At 51.1% G+C, this 15,457-nt stretch overlaps 2 protein-coding genes across 9 annotated transcripts in view; one reads left to right on the plus strand and one right to left on the minus strand.

The window, feature by feature from the left end:
• The window catches only part of SLC37A2 (solute carrier family 37 member 2), a 53,565-nt gene extending 44,671 nt beyond the window's left edge, over nt 1-8,894 (plus strand). For 2 of the 3 annotated variants that reach the window (XM_054525349.2, XM_054525347.2), the window contains exons 6-18: nt 73-149; nt 1,003-1,169; nt 1,804-1,841; nt 2,137-2,289; nt 2,627-2,717; nt 4,185-4,247; nt 4,604-4,689; nt 5,195-5,243; nt 5,437-5,510; nt 5,766-5,844; nt 5,948-6,045; nt 6,325-6,389; nt 8,488-8,894. In XM_054525349.2, coding sequence (XP_054381324.1) covers nt 73-149; nt 1,003-1,169; nt 1,804-1,841; nt 2,137-2,289; nt 2,627-2,717; nt 4,185-4,247; nt 4,604-4,689; nt 5,195-5,243; nt 5,437-5,510; nt 5,766-5,844; nt 5,948-6,045; nt 6,325-6,389; nt 8,488-8,503 — 1,056 coding nt within the window. In that variant the 3' untranslated portion in view covers nt 8,504-8,894. The remainder of the gene's footprint in view (nt 1-72; nt 150-1,002; nt 1,170-1,803; nt 1,842-2,136; nt 2,290-2,626; nt 2,718-4,184; nt 4,248-4,603; nt 4,690-5,194; nt 5,244-5,436; nt 5,511-5,765; nt 5,845-5,947; nt 6,046-6,324; nt 6,390-8,487) is intronic. The other variant, XM_054525348.2, reaches the window with a different exon arrangement.
• The window catches only part of TMEM218 (transmembrane protein 218), a 28,102-nt gene continuing 15,304 nt past the window's right edge, over nt 2,660-15,457 (minus strand). For 2 of the 6 annotated variants that reach the window (XR_010141763.1, XR_008511492.2), the window contains 2 exons: nt 15,071-15,139; nt 2,660-2,844 (listed from right to left, as the gene is read on the minus strand). The gene's annotated coding sequence lies outside the window, so the exon portion shown is untranslated. Of the gene's footprint in view, nt 2,845-5,507; nt 15,140-15,457 lie in introns of those variants that run through there. The other 4 variants (XR_008511491.2, XR_008511490.2, XR_010141762.1 and 1 more) reach the window with 3 other exon arrangements.

Here is a 15,457-nt window from a genome sequence, read left to right on the forward strand (position 1 = left end):
CAGGGCGGTCAGAGCAGGGAGCCAGTGGCACAGCCCAGGCCTGTTCCCACCCTCCCTTTCCTCTTCCTGCAGGTCTGTAATGGACTCGTCCAGACCACAGGCTGGCCCTCTGTGGTGACCTGCGTCGGCAACTGGTTCGGGAAGGGGAAGTGAGTGTGACAAAGGAGGAGGAATGGGAAGGATTGGGAGGGCTGGGGGTCCCGAGCTGGTCACCGTGGCCTCTGATGTAATTTCAGAGGGAAGGGTCAGAAAGCAGCCTCCGCGTTGCTGTTCACATGCTTAGAAGTGGCTAAAAGCAGTGCTGATTTTCTCACTGATGAGGCTTTAACCCGTAGAGCAGGCAACCTTAGTTATGTTTTTTTCTAATAATAGATGAATTTCTATTTTCAACGAAGACAAAAAGAAACCTATAAAACTTCCCCCCACCCCCCCTCCTTCCCCACCTTGAATTGGCTTGTGTGCAAAACAAAGTTGCTTTGGAGAAGGGGTTCTCACCCTTGGCACTACTGACTTTCTGGGCTATTGGACCCTTGTTTGGGGACTGTCCTACCACTGCAGGCTGTTTAGTAGTAGCCTTCCTGGCATCTGCTCACTGGATGCCATAGCACACCCTGAGTTGTGACCATCAAAAATCTCTAGCTGTTACCAGATGTCCCTTGGGGGTAGGATCACCCCTGGTTGAGGACAGTGCTTTAGAGTGAGATCGAGGGACAGAAGAGAAGAACGAGGGCCGGGCCCCCATGCCCTCAGTGTGGCTAGAGCTCCCATCGGCACTCAGGGAGCTGGGCAGGCGGAGCGAGACCCCAGGCCCTGCAGCCACCTGCTTGACACCACCCAAGGTTTCCCACTCCTTGCTGACTTGGGGCTTTCGGGCTCAGTCTTTGGTGCCTCGAGGAAGCTGTAGTCAGCCCAGCTTTAGAGCTTGGTTGGGGCAGTTGCTATGAACGATGTGCTTTGCTTTTTACTTTTTCTACCCTCTTCCTTTCTCTCCCTCCCTTCCAGGCGGGGGTTCATCATGGGCATCTGGAATTCCCACACATCTGTGGGCAACATCCTGGGCTCCCTGATCGCCGGCATCTGGGTGAACGGGCAGTGGGGCCTGTCGTTCATCGTGCCTGGCATCATTACTGCCATCATGGGTGTCATCACCTTCCTCTTCCTCATCGAACGTGAGTGGGCCCCTCACTCCCCACAAGTGAGCCTAGAAGTTCTCGGTTTCTGGGAGAAGGCAGCTGGACCTACTGGAAAGACTGCTGGTCACAGAGTGGGAGGACCAGCCATGTGACTTTGGACAATCTCTCAGAGCCTTTATTTTCTCATTTGTAAAATAATAATAGTAATAATAATGTCTATTTCGTAGGATTTCTGCAGGCTTAACTGAGACACCATAGTTAAAATGCAAGGCCCATAGGAGGTGCTTGGCAAGCATTGGTTGAATCTGAGAGGTGTGATCAGGGACGGTGGAGTTGAAGGGACATTGTTACAGTGACCAGGCTCTCCACTTGCTGCAGGTGGCCTTGTGCACTAGCCAGGCCAGGTATGAGAGCCACTGTGTAGCTAAGAGTACTAAAGTCCCAGAGGCAGTAGTGACACCGCCGGTTGTTAGGAAAGCCAGGCCTAGAAAGCTGTCTCCTGAGCCCCAGGCCCCGCTCCCTCCTGCTGGGACACACACTGGCCACCTTAGGAGTTAGAAGTGGGGCCGGTTCCCGGGATGGCTTAGACCCAGTGCAAGGTGAGGGCCTGGCAATCACCTTGGGATTGGGGGGGGTTGGGAAACTTCTTAGAAAGTGATTTTTTTTCCAGACCCAGAAGATGTGGACTGCACCCCTCCTCAGCACCACGTGAGTGTGAGCCCTCCCAGCCCTATCCCTGCCCTCCAACTCCATCCAGAGGGCTGGACCCAGAGAGGCCTGGGGAGCTAGGGCAGGGAGTTCTGGCCCTCACTGACCTCACGGACCCAGTGCTAGGCCCATGGGTTGGCCCTACAGCCTGATGAGTCTGGCAGGTCAGTCCAGCCCGAGACAAAAATATGCCTCCCCATCCTGGGAGCCAGTGTCTCTTGCCTGGGCTGCACCTTCAGCCGGTGGGAGGCAGCACACGGATGCACCCACAGCAGGGCTCATCTCCTCTGCTCAGGGTGAGCCAGCTGAGAACCAGGACAACCCTGAGGACCCTGGGAACAGTCCCTGCTCTATCAGGGAGAGCGGCCTTGAGACTGTGGCCAAATGCTCCAAGGGGCCATGTGAAGAGCCTGCTGCCATCAGCTTCCTTGGGGCGCTCCGGATCCCAGTAAGACGTTTGTGGAATGGAGGAAAAAGAGGGGCTTTCCAGATTTTTCTGTTGGTGATGAGGAGACGGGGTGCTTGGGTGATCTATTTTTCTAGAACTTCTTTATAGGAGAGGTGTAAGTTGGGCAGCCTGCTTGGGGAGGGCAGTGTGGGAGATTTGTCTTGAAACAAAAAAAGCACAGTGGTCACGTTGCTTTTATTGGGACTGGATGTGTTGGAGGCTGCTTTGTGTGGCAGGTGATGGAAAGTACTGGGGTGGTGCTGAGCACCCCTCGGGGCCACCTCTGAACCCAGGACCTCTGGACCCCTTCCCATGTGCCCCCTGTTGCACTCCCCAGGGTGTGGTCGAGTTCTCTCTGTGTCTGCTGTTTGCCAAGCTGGTCAGTTACACCTTCCTCTACTGGCTGCCCCTCTACATCGCCAATGTGGGTAAGTTCAAGAGAAGGGGAATGAAGGGGTCTCTGAGGAGGCCAAGGCTGCCTCTGGTGGGAGAGGAAGCCCGTCGTGGTGATGCCTGTGATTCCAGTATATAGGCAGAATTCCTGCTGAACATCTCCTAGAGTGAAGGGAGCTTGATTTAGTTCTTTACTTAAATGAAAGCTAAATCCAGCACACTACCCGCTAGACCCTGACTCCAGTCACCTTCCCTCCCTTGGAACTGAGCTGGGGGTTAGGAACTCAGAGCTCTGTTCTGCAATTCTTGCTATCTTCTTCTCTAGCCCTCCAGGCTGCTTGGCTCATAGGTGGTAGGACGGGGAGGTGCTAGGAAAGGCCTGCCTGCTGGATCTCTCCCCCAGTCCAAGGAAGAGGGCCTGGTGAGCGACCCCACTCCTTGTAGCCTGGTGGTGACCCTGGCGGTCTTCTCCCAGTGGGACCTAATGTGATCGATGCTGCTGTGCCTGGATCTGCTGGGCTGCACTGGTGTTCTGCCCTGTCTCATGGACCTACCCCCCTCTGCCCCTGCCCAGGGATGTATAGATGAGAAGAGCTCACTTGAAAAAGGATGTTTCATGTCCACCTGGCCTGGGTCTCTGCTTTTCCATAGGTCGGGCTGCTCTACCAAACAGCAGCCCACCCCGCCCTGCCCAGCCCCCAGGAGCCTCCAAGCTCCACCAGGGCTGAGGACCTCTCACCCAGTACTGCTCCCCTCCCTCCCTCCCAGCCCTGGGGAGGAACAACAGTGCCTTGCCACGCATTGTGCTTGCTCTGAACAGGATACTGTAGGAATTAGTCACGGCCAAGTCTCAAGCCATAGCTTGCCCCACAGCTCTGTCGGGGCCTCTCTCTGTGACAGTGTGGAGCACTAGGGCAGCTTCGTGGACACCGTGACTCTTTGTTTTGCGGCCTTGGTGCTGACTTCAGAGTATGAGGCAACCTCGAGGGTGGGGCTACAATCTCAGCTTCTGGACATTCCTTTTTCAAAACATGGAGCCAAGGCCTGTGACCTGAGGCCCCTGTGTCCCTGCAAGCCTCCTTCCTGGCTCTTGTATGAGCACAGCCTAAGGTAAACGGGAAGAGCTCCTAGTGCTACTAGGGCCGGAGTGAAGCAGAGAAAGGGCTGGGCTGAGCTTCAGGTTGTGCTCCAGGGGAAAGGTGGCCACGGGACAGCAGGCTCAGGGGCCAGATCCCAGAGCTTGCCAGGGAGGGCTTGTTCTGAGAGGTGAAGGCCATCCTGCAGGGGAAGAGGGCAATACAGGACGGGACCAAGAGGGCATCTGTCCAGACTGCTGCACTCTCACCCCGTGGCCCTGGCCAGCCTGCTGCTCCACAGGTCCCCAGCTCTTCCTTGGAAGAGGGGGCAGTGGCCTGGATCACGCTCTGCAGGGCTTCTAGCTGTGACACTCCAGGATGTTTGCCCCGAACCTAGGTCTGACCACATACCTGTGTTTTCCACAGCTCACTTTAGTGCCAAGGAGGCTGGGGACCTGTCTACACTCTTCGATGTTGGTGGCATCATAGGTGAGGCCTTGCCCTGCTCTGCCAGCAGACTCCCTTCCCCTCTTTTCTTGTGGGGTGCAGGAAGAAGGGACAGGCCCAATGGGCTATGACCTGGGTAGGTGGCACCAGAGGAAAAATGCCTCCTGGGTTTATTCTCAGTTCTGCTCCTGCCTGGCTGGGTGGGCCTAAGAAAGATGCCCTTTTGTTTGGTCTCCAGTAGTGATGGGCACTACAGGAAGGGGAGGGCTGTGGAAAAAGCAGCTCTGCTGGTTCTTGCTGACAGGCCTAGGCCAGCACTGGGGCACAGCTGGGGTGCCAGGCGAGGGGATGGCAGGGTCCTGTCTGGGAGTCAGTGTGTGAGTGGGTGTGTGTTCCAGGCGGCATCATGGCAGGGCTCATCTCTGACTACACCAATGGCAGGGCCACCACTTGCTGCGTCATGCTCATCTTGGCTGCCCCCATGGTGCGTATAACCTCGAGGGTGAAGTGTGAATGCATGTGAGCAGGAGCCTGTGTGGGCCTCTGGCCTGTGTGCACGTCCATGCATTGCACGCATTGATGTCTCTGTGTACGCGTGCACATGCATCATTGTGCACGCACGGGGGAGGAGAAGCGAGGGTCAGCAGAGGCACCTTGGAAAAAGAGCCAGACTGCAGACTTTTGAGGGGGATTCATGACTGTTTGGCCTTGGTAGAGAAGGAGACCGCCTCCTAAACTTCTTGATCAAGGAAAGAAGAGATTGAGGTTGAATCTGAGAGAAGACTGTTTGGAGAAAGGGAGATGATAGAGTACCATGTTTTAGATCGTCCATCTCTGGGACATTTAAAGACCAGAGAAATCTGGGTAGGCAGGGGAAAAGGAATAGGATGCCCTCTGGGGTTTCAGGGCAGAAGGTTGTTCCAGACCTCAGGGCTCCAGGCCCGCAAAGGGATTCTCAGTGACTCTGCCTCTCCCCTCTCCTCTTTCAGATGTTCCTGTACAACTACATTGGCCAGGACGGGATTACCAGCTCCATAGGTGAGGAGGAGGTTGCAAGTCCCACCAGCCCAGGGGAAAGGCACTGCCTTGGGGGCCCCATGAGGCTGGCCCACGGCGGGCACTGGCAGGTGGAGGGGCTGGGAGGGCTGAAGGCTGGAGAGTGCTCCTGCCTTGGGGTTGGGGCTGTGGGTGGTGCTGCCTCTCTGACTGGGCTGTCTCTGTGCTGTCCCAGTGATGCTGATCATCTGCGGGGGCCTGGTCAATGGCCCATACGCGCTCATCACCACTGCTGTCTCTGCTGACCTGGTAAGTGGGGCCACCTCCTGAGGGCCAGGGACCACTCTGGGGGCTTGGTCAGGGCCACCATCTCCAGGTCCATTTCTCCCTGTCTCCCATCCCGCAGAGGAGAAACCATCAAAGTCCTTCAGAACGCACCATGGGCCCCTCTCCTCTCAAGCCCAAACCCCAGTCACCACCTTCCCTGAGTCAGCCCCTCTCCTGTCCTGGTTCCGCTCATGCTGCCACTCAGCTGGGCCTCCCCACTCCACTGTCTCTCTCCAGGGGACTCACAAGAGCCTGAAGGGCAATGCCAAAGCCCTGTCCACGGTCACGGCCATCATCGACGGCACCGGCTCCATAGGTCTGTGACTCTAGCTCTGTTGTGGGCCGGCCCCTGGGCATAGTGCCTTCCGGTGGGCAGGGGAGGTGCAGGACCCCTGCTCACGAGGCTGTGCTCCATTCAGGTGCGGCTCTGGGGCCTCTGCTGGCTGGGCTCATCTCCCCCACGGGCTGGAACAATGTCTTCTACATGCTCATCTCTGCCGATGTCCTAGCCTGCTTGGTAAGAGTCTTGGGGTACACAGATAGGTATTGAGGGATGCTCTGTCCTGCCAGACTGGAACCCTGGAGGTCCAAAGCATTGGCCATTTGGGGTTCTGGGGCAATGAGAGCAGCTGCCCTTTGCTCAGAAGCACTCTCCCTCCCCCGAGTGACCCCTTGCCAAATGGCAGTGTGTCTCTCCCCCTTATCCACTGCCAGTCCACGGGTCACCCTGGTGCTGGGCACTCAGTGCTCAATGCTAACAGTGCCCTCCCTTCCCTCTGTGCCTCGTGCTCCACAGCTCCTTTGCCGGTTAGTGTACAAAGAGATCTTGGCCTGGAAGGTGTCCCTAAGCAGAGGCAGCGGGTGAGTCCAGGGAGCTGAAGCTGCCCCTCTACCAACCTCATTTCTCATGGGAATCAGCCCAGTGCTCAGTTTCTCCAAACGCAGGCTGAGGCTCGACTAGCCCAGACCTGAGGAGCACTGAGCCAGTCCCTGGGTGGCCCTCACCCTGCTAACCTGTCCTCTGTTGTCCCTGTGTATCTCTATAGCTCTAGTATGGTCCTAACCCACCAGCGATAGTATTTTCCTCAAGTCCCATGACTTTTGTGAGTATTTACTTCGAGTCTGTGACTCAAGTGCCATTTGAGTGGGGGCTGCATGCAAATCCTCTGTCCTGCAGTATGACTTTTTCCAACTTTCTCTTTTTTCTTGTGGGCCAGTTGTAAAGACTTTCAACCTCAGCAGAGCATGGTGCTTGGGAAGTGTTTTCCAAGGGGTCTGAGATACTACAGAGGTTGGTGGCCTCTTCCCTGAGGGACAGTGTTAGAACTTTGGACACGCCCTCCAGGGACAGAGGAGGCAGAAATAGGGAAACTAGTTTCCCTCTGAGCTGAGACTGAGCTGCAAGTGCCTTCTGAAGTCCAGAAAACAAGGTCATCTGGCCCCTCTGCCTGGGGCATGCAGAAAAAAAAGCAACTACCAATCAAAGTCTCTGAAACAAATGTGAATCAAGCATGGGTGGCTGGCCTGGTGTGCTCTCTGCCTACTATCTGGTGGTGGTGGATGTGGTGGTGGCACCAGTAGGTCAGTGGCTGAGGCTGCACAGTGCTGGTGGTCTGATGGTCGCGCGACCCTCTCCCGCTGGCCGTCCTGAGCAGGAGCCTCGTGCTAACAAGGAGGCCGCTAACGAGTTGGCCAGAGCTGTGGACCTGGGCTGGATGGCAAATAGGAGGAGGAATCGCCTGGGTCATGGTAATCGGCACGCATCTGGGGACACACTTCCACTTAAGGAAGACACCACCCAGGGGAGAGAAAGTGAGAGCAGGAAGACACACAACACAGGAAGCATGCAGAGCACCTGTCCTGTCCTGCCCCGCCCTGCCCTGGAAGAGGGGAGCAGGGAGCTGGACTGCATGACCCAAAGTTCCTATGCTTGTGCTCCTTGGAGCCAGGCCTGAGGGTGGGAAGGGAAGAAGAGCAGCAGAAAGGGAGGAGGATTTAGTGAGCAACTGCTCTGTGCCTGGAATTGTGTCTGGCTTTAGATGTGTGAGCTTGCCTCGCGGCAGCCTCTCACTGAAGGTGAGAGACAGAGGCTCGGAGCTCGGGCACAGCCTAACACTGAAACTGGGCCTGGGGGTTGTTTGCTTTTCTCTGGACTGCCACCGCTGTCCCAGGCTGGTCCTTCTCCATGGGAGGCCTGTGTGTGAGGTGTGCAGTGATTTATCAGAGCAGACAGAGCACTGGGCTTGGAATCCAAAAACCCCTGGACGGTCCTGCTTTCTCCACTCACTCCATGAGACCTTGGGCATAGCACCCAGATTCTCTGAACTGCCACATCTTTATGTATGAATGGGGATGCTTATCCCTGAATACCTGGCAGAATTGACCAGGTATTCTGACGCTAAGATGGGATATGTGATTTTGCTTTGTAAAGCTGTCAAATGTGGCATGAACATTGTAAGGTTTTATTTAATTTCTTTTTCTTTTTCTTTTTTTTTTTTTTTTTACTCTTATTGCCCAGGCTGGAGTGCAATGGTGTGATCATAGCGCACTGCAACCTCCACCTCCCAGGTTCAAGTGATTCTCCTGCCTCAGCCTCCCGAGTAGCTGGGACCACAGGCATGCACCACCATGCCTGGCTAATTTTGTATTTTTAGTAGAGACAGGGTTTCTCCATGTTGATCAGGCTGGTCTCGCTCTCCCGACCTCAGGTGACTCACCTGCCTCGGCCTCCCAAAGTGCTGGGATTACAGGTGTGAGCCACCGTGCCCGGCCAGGTTTTAAATATTAATCTGGCTTGCTATTTCCTGCCCGAGAGGTGAAAGGGAGGCCTAATTACAGAGAACTGAGATGAAAGCAATGATGAAGGGACCCTGGGACCCTGCCTTTCCTCTCCCCACTCAGCAGGAGCTTATGAAGTTGTCTCACTTTCTCTTCTGTCCCCTCTCTCCTCTTCATGCAGGTATAAAGAAATATGAGGCCCCAACGGGAACAGCAGCATGGAAGGCCCCAGTTGGGTCCCCAACGTGCTCCCCATGGGCAAGACAATAGAAACTTCCACAAGTAGGGGAGGCAAACCCTCTTTATTGAACATCAGCCAGCCCAGCCCAGACCCAGGGCTGCCTAAGGACACAGAGATTCTCCATGGGAAGGGGACTGCCAAGCATGAAGATATAGAAGATTCAGGGGCCTGAGCTCTGGAAGCTGCAAGCAAAAGGGATGAGACTGGGGCTGAGTTGTGTCTCCATTTTGATAAGGGAAGGATATGCTCAGACTCTTGCTTGTTCAGATTCCAAGACAAGGCTTCACAAGGCCAAGGCCTGGAAAATGTGTGTCTCTCCTTCCCATGTTAAATTTTAACCTCTGTAATCTGCCTGTATTTATAGGTGGGCATCTCACTCCGTCAACAGAGCCCAGCCTCTCTTTGTCTCTCTATCCATGAAACAGTCTTCCCTGTGCATTTCCCCAAGCTGGGCCCTCTTCTACCCTCCATTTAGGCCTGTTGATAACTCCATTACCCGCCATCACTGCTGTTCCTCCAGGGCCAGCACTCGGGTGAGGCAGGGGAGCTGCCTTCGGTACATAATTTGAGGGGGCACTCCCTCTTGGGCACATGCCGGCCCTGAGTGCCTCCCTTGCCTCACTCTGATCCCGGCCCCGTAATGTCCTCAGTGGAAGGTGACTGGGGACCGGTGCTGTGGGGAGAGTAGAAAGAGGGGTTGGCATGACTAAAAATACCAGTATGTGTATTAAGTATTTTGAGAATGAAATGCCAAGGAGTGCCTACTGTATGCCAGCTCTGCTTTAGGAATGGAGTAGACAATGGACACAAGAAGGACTTATGCCCTGAGCACAGGTGCCAACGGTGACAAGACTGGCAAGACGTGAGGGCGTGAATGGTTCATTCAGGCAGCTGCTGCAGGTGTGGTCACCTGGTACCATCTGCTGCTCCCTTTTCCACTTTTCTATGCTCTCCTTCCACCCCAAGTCCCGGATCACTCGCTGTCTTCTGGCTAGCGCTTGGCATCTCCATCTGAGCCTAAAGTTGCCCACTGGCACCAATAGATTCCCTTTGACCTGCTGCACCCATGCTCATCCTTGTTGGGGCTTGGCTTGGCAGTGAGCGGGGCTGGCATGGGGTGCTGAAGTGGGGTCCCAGGATCACCAAGTGGGTAGGTTAAAGCTGATGACAGTGGGCATTCCTGAAGAGGATGCTCATGATACTGATGATGTGTGGGCAAACTGGGAGCTTAGAGCGCCATACAAGATAAAAGCCTTGCATTTCCTGGGACGTTGTGGGCTGGTGCATTAGCCAGATACACACCCTTCCACACTGAAGCAGGCTGCACAGGCACCAATGGCAACAAACAAGGAAGGCTCCTCCTGCCTGCAGTCACCTCAGCTCTGAGTGTTAAGAGTCAGCCAGGGACCTCCAAGTCCTCAGAGCCCACAGGGGCAAGAGCTATACTCTGGCCTTATGTTCAGCATTCAGGAAAGCTGCTTGCTGCTGCTCTTTGACATTGAGAATGAAATGAAATTAGTTATTCATTTAACTTCACATTTGGTCTCAATTAAGCTCAAAATGTTCTTCCTTAGAGATGCTCCAATAGCACTTGTAATTAAGGAGTTTAAGGAGAAGCTGTGTTGCTTATATGAGCCACTAGATGGTGACCCAATCCCATCATACAGCCCAGGGTGGGCTGTTGTTCCATCCTGCTTCCTGGCAGAGACAGGAGCAGGAGCCTCTTGACTTTTCAGACTTCCAGCTTGCTTTCTGCTTCAGAGGGCAGGGGAAGAGGAATGGGTCTCTCGAGGTCTTCTCTTCCCCAGCTGCACTGCTTACTAACTTTAAGCCTGTTTCATCATCAGGAAAATGGTGACATTACCTACCTCATAGGATTAGTATGAAGGGAGACACATACTCAACACACTCCTGCCCTTGAAGAACTTGTCTAGTTAGGGGATAAATAGGAAAACACACGGAGACAGTGACTCCAGGTGAGAGCTATGCTGTTCATTAGTCCAGCCATGCAGGAACACGGCTGGCAGAAGGGCGATTCCAGGGCAACGGGAAGAGTCCTTCTTCCTTATGAAGGCAGAATTCTCAGGACTTGGATGATTCATTTGATAAGGTAGTGAGGGGTAGTGGATGAGGGAGGAAGTTAACATGAATACTTATCCAACTCCTAGGGTGTTAGGTCTTAGAGACTGAAAACTGAACAAATGGCATTGGCTCCTACCAGCAGGTAAGTGCGGCACTAGACACATGCAAAAGGCATTGTGGGAGCTCAGGGTCTGGCCTCAGAAATGAGGACTTAGGCTGTGGGTAGGGAGTTGGAAAAAATACTGAAGGCTGGGGGAACCCCAGCACTGAGATCTGCCTGTCTGCACCCATCTCCCAGGTCCCAGGTTCCTGGCCCTGTTTGGGCAGCTCTGGGCACAGCCTGTTCACCAGAGGCCTAGTACCTGCCTTCTCCCTGGGCCTCAGCACTCACTCACACGGGGCTAATGTAGGAGCATTACGTTAATTAGTTATTCATTTAATTTAACTTCACATTTGGTCTCAATTAAGCTTAAAATGTTCTTCCTTATAGATGCTACAATAGCACTTGTAATTAAAAAGTAATAACTCTTTGTGTTTCTCCCTTAGAGATCCACTGGGAGGCTGGGCGAGTGTGTGTGGGGTGGCTGGGGGAGGACGAGGAGGAGGCAAGAGGCAAAGAAAAGAAAGGGAAAGAAGCTCTTGGTCGGTCCTAGCACCATGAGGCCACCACTAAGACTGAGGCTGGCAGGAGGAACTCAACACATCCTGGGTGTCTGAGTGGGGGTGGGAGAGTTGCTGTTGGGAATCCTGAGAAGTGACAAAGGAGCAGACCTCCTACTGAAAGGTGTGGGGGTAGGGAAGATGGCAGATGGGGGTGGAAGGAGGCAATGCTTAGGGGAGAAGGGGCCCTATATTCTGTGATAGGTACAATGTGCCCCCATAAGATGTCCACATCCTAATTTTCAGAACCAGTGAATGTTACCTTACATGGCAAATGAGATTTTGCATATGTGATTAAGGATCTTGAGATAGAAAGACTGATGGGGTGGACCCAGTAGAATCACAGGGCTCCGGATGAATCACAGAGGGAGGCAGGAGTGTTGGGGATTGGCAGATGCTGCTCTGCTGACCTTGAAGACTGAGGAAGGGTCCACCAGCCAGGGGGATAGGGGCGGCCTCTAGAAGGTGGAAAAGGCAAGGAAATGGGTTCTCTCAAGGATCCAAAGCCTTTCCTTTACCCCCTGAAACCCATTTCTGGTTTCGCACCTCCGGAGCGATAAATGTGGATTGTTCAAAACCAGTAAGTCTATGGCAATCTGTTACAACAGTAATAGGAAATTGATAATATTCCCAGTGTAAAACTGGGGTATGACCAATTTAACGGCAGGAAAATAACCACAGGCAAACAAAAGAAATCCCCAAAGCTTAAAACAAGTGAAGGGGCTGGCCTCACAGCATTTGGGCACAGCATAAGGGCTACTGTGTGACCACCTCACCCAAGAGTTCTCTGAGGGCAGGACTTGGGCTAAATGCACAGACTGTATCATCTCCAGCATGATGTGATGTAAACCATTAAAAACACACTTTCTCATTCTGTCTGTGGCACTGAGCCTGATTTCGATCCCAGCTCTCATTTCTTTGGTGGCAGGAAACTGAGAAAAGAGGGTAGGGGGTAGGAACTCAGAAATTTTTTTTTTTTTTGCATAAACAGTCACCACCAATAATCTGCTAGGGACAGAGATCAAGTGGAAAACAAAACAAAAATTCCTGGTGTGTGGCTTTGATTCTGCCATTGGCACCTCTGAAAACTGGCCCAAATCTCAACATTCCAGCTGGATGGTGCTTACAAGAGCGGTGGCAGTGTTCTCGAAACTTGAAAACCTAGTCTACTAGCAGCTCAGCTGTTTAGTACCTCTGAGCAAGGGGACAACCAAAGTCTAACAGCAGAGACCTGCCAGAAACATTGGGCTAATGGGTGAAGCTATCTCTGAGGCCTGTGTGCCTGTTCACGCTTTTCCCCAGACTCCTGCTCAATTCCTAAGATTCTGGTTTTTCCACCAGACTCAGCTACTTTTCCTTGGTATTTCTGTCAAATACATTTGCACTGCCTGCCCTTGCCCCTCCTTTTCCTTCGAGTTTATCTTATGGAGCAACGCTCTATAACAGAATGTAGTCAGGCTCTTAGACTCTAGAGCCAAACTGCCTGACTTCGGATCCTGACTCCTGTTTACCCCTACCAGCCTGTGCATGTTCCCCATCTGTGAAATGGGATATTAAGAGTACCTACTTCATAGGGCCAATATGAGGAAGACATAATACTTACAACACACTTAGAAAAATGCCTAGCACATGTTTGCTAAATGTAACAAAAATTGTTATTTTGACATGTGGAACCCTAGACTTATTTCCAAGTATTGGGATGGAAATAGAGATTAAAGGTTGAACTTTATGAACTATAAAATCTCTTCCAATCCTGAGTTCTTATGCTCCTATGAGGATAATCAACACTTTTCCAGATTCGTTTCCATACGGTTCTGATTCTCACATCTGGAAATTCACTTCTATGTAACAGCCAGATACTTAAAGGTTTAAGCAAAGGAATTACGATTGAATGTTTGTTATTCATACTAAAATGATCATTAGAATCCTTTAATGAAACTTTTACCTTTTTGGATATGTGTTAGGAAAACGTCAGGTACAAATAGCTAAGAAACAGTATTAACCAATGTGAAAATAAGGAGTTACTTGAAAGCCAAAAGTGATCTTTAAACTATTTGAGAAATGAGATGTCAGGAATCCTGATGTCAAGTTGGAGCCCCACTTCTAATTAACTGTGAAACTTTTTAAATCCCTTGTCCTCTCTGCCTGTTTCTCATCTGTAAAATAATCACAGCAGGTTTCTTTACACATTGAGCAAAAAATAAACCAGAAACACTTCAACTGCAACAACCATGAAATAGAGTTGATACTAAAGTTTCTGTTAAGTAACAGAACAAAAAATGGATTGCTTTGTGTTAGAATAAAAACATTTAAAAATAAATTGGATGCCCTCCTTCCAGGATGGAGTGAGGAAGACAGTCTAGATACCTCACAGCCTAGTTCTCTGATGGGCTTACTCCACCAGGACTAGTGCTTTACACCCTACGGGCACAGGATACATGCTGAATGCACGGCAGGATGCGAGAATGAATGGCTATGTACTCCCTAGTCCCTGGACATTGGTATGGTAATTCTGATGCAGTTTTACATTAAATTTACGTTGTACACAAAGAATGGTAGCTTTACTTCCATTTTTATAAGTGAAAAATTTAAGGAACTTATCAATAAATTACCCATTATGATCTCCATTGTGGGGATAGGGTGGTATCCTGCTAATTCAGCTTTTGTCAGGATACAATTTTAAGATACTACGAAATAACCTATTTTCTTATACAGAAACCCAGATTTACTCTCCCTCTCCACCTTCTAAACAGTGGGGATCACCAGTCTGCCACAGGATCCCCTCTGGGTAGGGAACAGTATAGGAGGGAACACATGCTAAGGCCACTGATCACAGAATGGTTCTGAACACTAAGATGACTTCTGTCTGTATTTAAGGAATGACCTCTGCGCCCTGTCTCCAAGAAGGCCATGAGCATACAGGGTACCATAACAGACATTGACTATAGGGTTATCCCATGCCAAACTCTCAGTGAAATTCATTTTGAGCCCTCTCAGCCTTCTACGTCTTATCCCAACCCCGCGGGGCTTTTTTTGCATAACTGCATTGAGTATGCAAGTAGAAGGAAATCTATCACTCGTTTCACCACAGCTGGTAATTATAGACTCCAAGTCTGTAGACTGTAGGTCAAGTCAAGCTGAAATAAACTTTGCACAGTTTTTTTTTGTTTTTTTTTTTTTTTGCCTAAAGCCAATCTTTAACATATAAACCTGTCATTTACATCAGACAAAAAAACAAAAATTAGAAAACAGTAGTATTAAGGATAGAATTTAGTTTCCAACCTTAATACACTTTCCTCCATCTAAATAGTCACCCAAAACCTCATAGTTATTATCCATTGATCTAATAGTTGAATAACTTTTGGAGGGGAGTGAAAAAGATGGATTCATGGTCAGGAACCTATAAGAGTTTTCCCAGAGTTACTTTTTTAGCAAGGCTCTCAGAAGAAGGTAACAACTGGCAGCTTGTGTTTGTTAGGAGCCAAGCTTCTACTTGGGCTGCAGGGAGACTCACAGTGTAGCACAATAGCATGAGGCCCCCAGCTTGTCTCAGTTCCCTCAAGACTTATGCATTCTTTTTTCTCTTCCTCAATCTGCTTAGAGGATGTTTCTTCTTTTCTTACCTGTGTGCCCTAGGCCAGATTAGGAAACTATTTCCTTTGAAGTTTTCTGTACAAAGCCTTATCTGAAAGTTTTTCCAAACTAAGTAAGATAAAGGAAATGGTTCAATGTAGGGATAACTATATCTGGCCCTCACCAGCCCATGACTCTCAATGGTTACCTGTTCTCTCTTCTTGGAATTTAGAGCTTAGTTGCCTGTGGGGTGGCAGGACTGGGTATCTTCTCTACCCTGAAAACAGAATTGAGGAGAGAAAGTGAAGGAAGAGTGGCCTTAACCTACCTCAAGCTCTCAATCAGAGTTCCACAAAGCCTAGTGTGTTTTCTCTCTGAGACAAGCCCTGGGGCCTACTACACCTGGGTTTGCACACTGGCTGTTAGGTGAAGGTTGGGCAAGCCAGTTGATCTCTTTAAGCTTCCATTTTTCTACTTTAAAGTGGGGATGATAAAAATGAGACCGTTGTAAAAATTAAATTAAACCTCAAAGGAATTAGTGTGCTACTGGCATAGAGCACATACTCCATCAGTGATCTCTTTCCAATTTGTTTTC

The sequence above is a fragment of the Pongo abelii genome, chromosome 9 (genome assembly GCF_028885655.2).
Source record: "Pongo abelii isolate AG06213 chromosome 9, NHGRI_mPonAbe1-v2.0_pri, whole genome shotgun sequence".
NCBI classification, from domain to species: Eukaryota; Metazoa; Chordata; class Mammalia; order Primates; family Hominidae; genus Pongo; species Pongo abelii.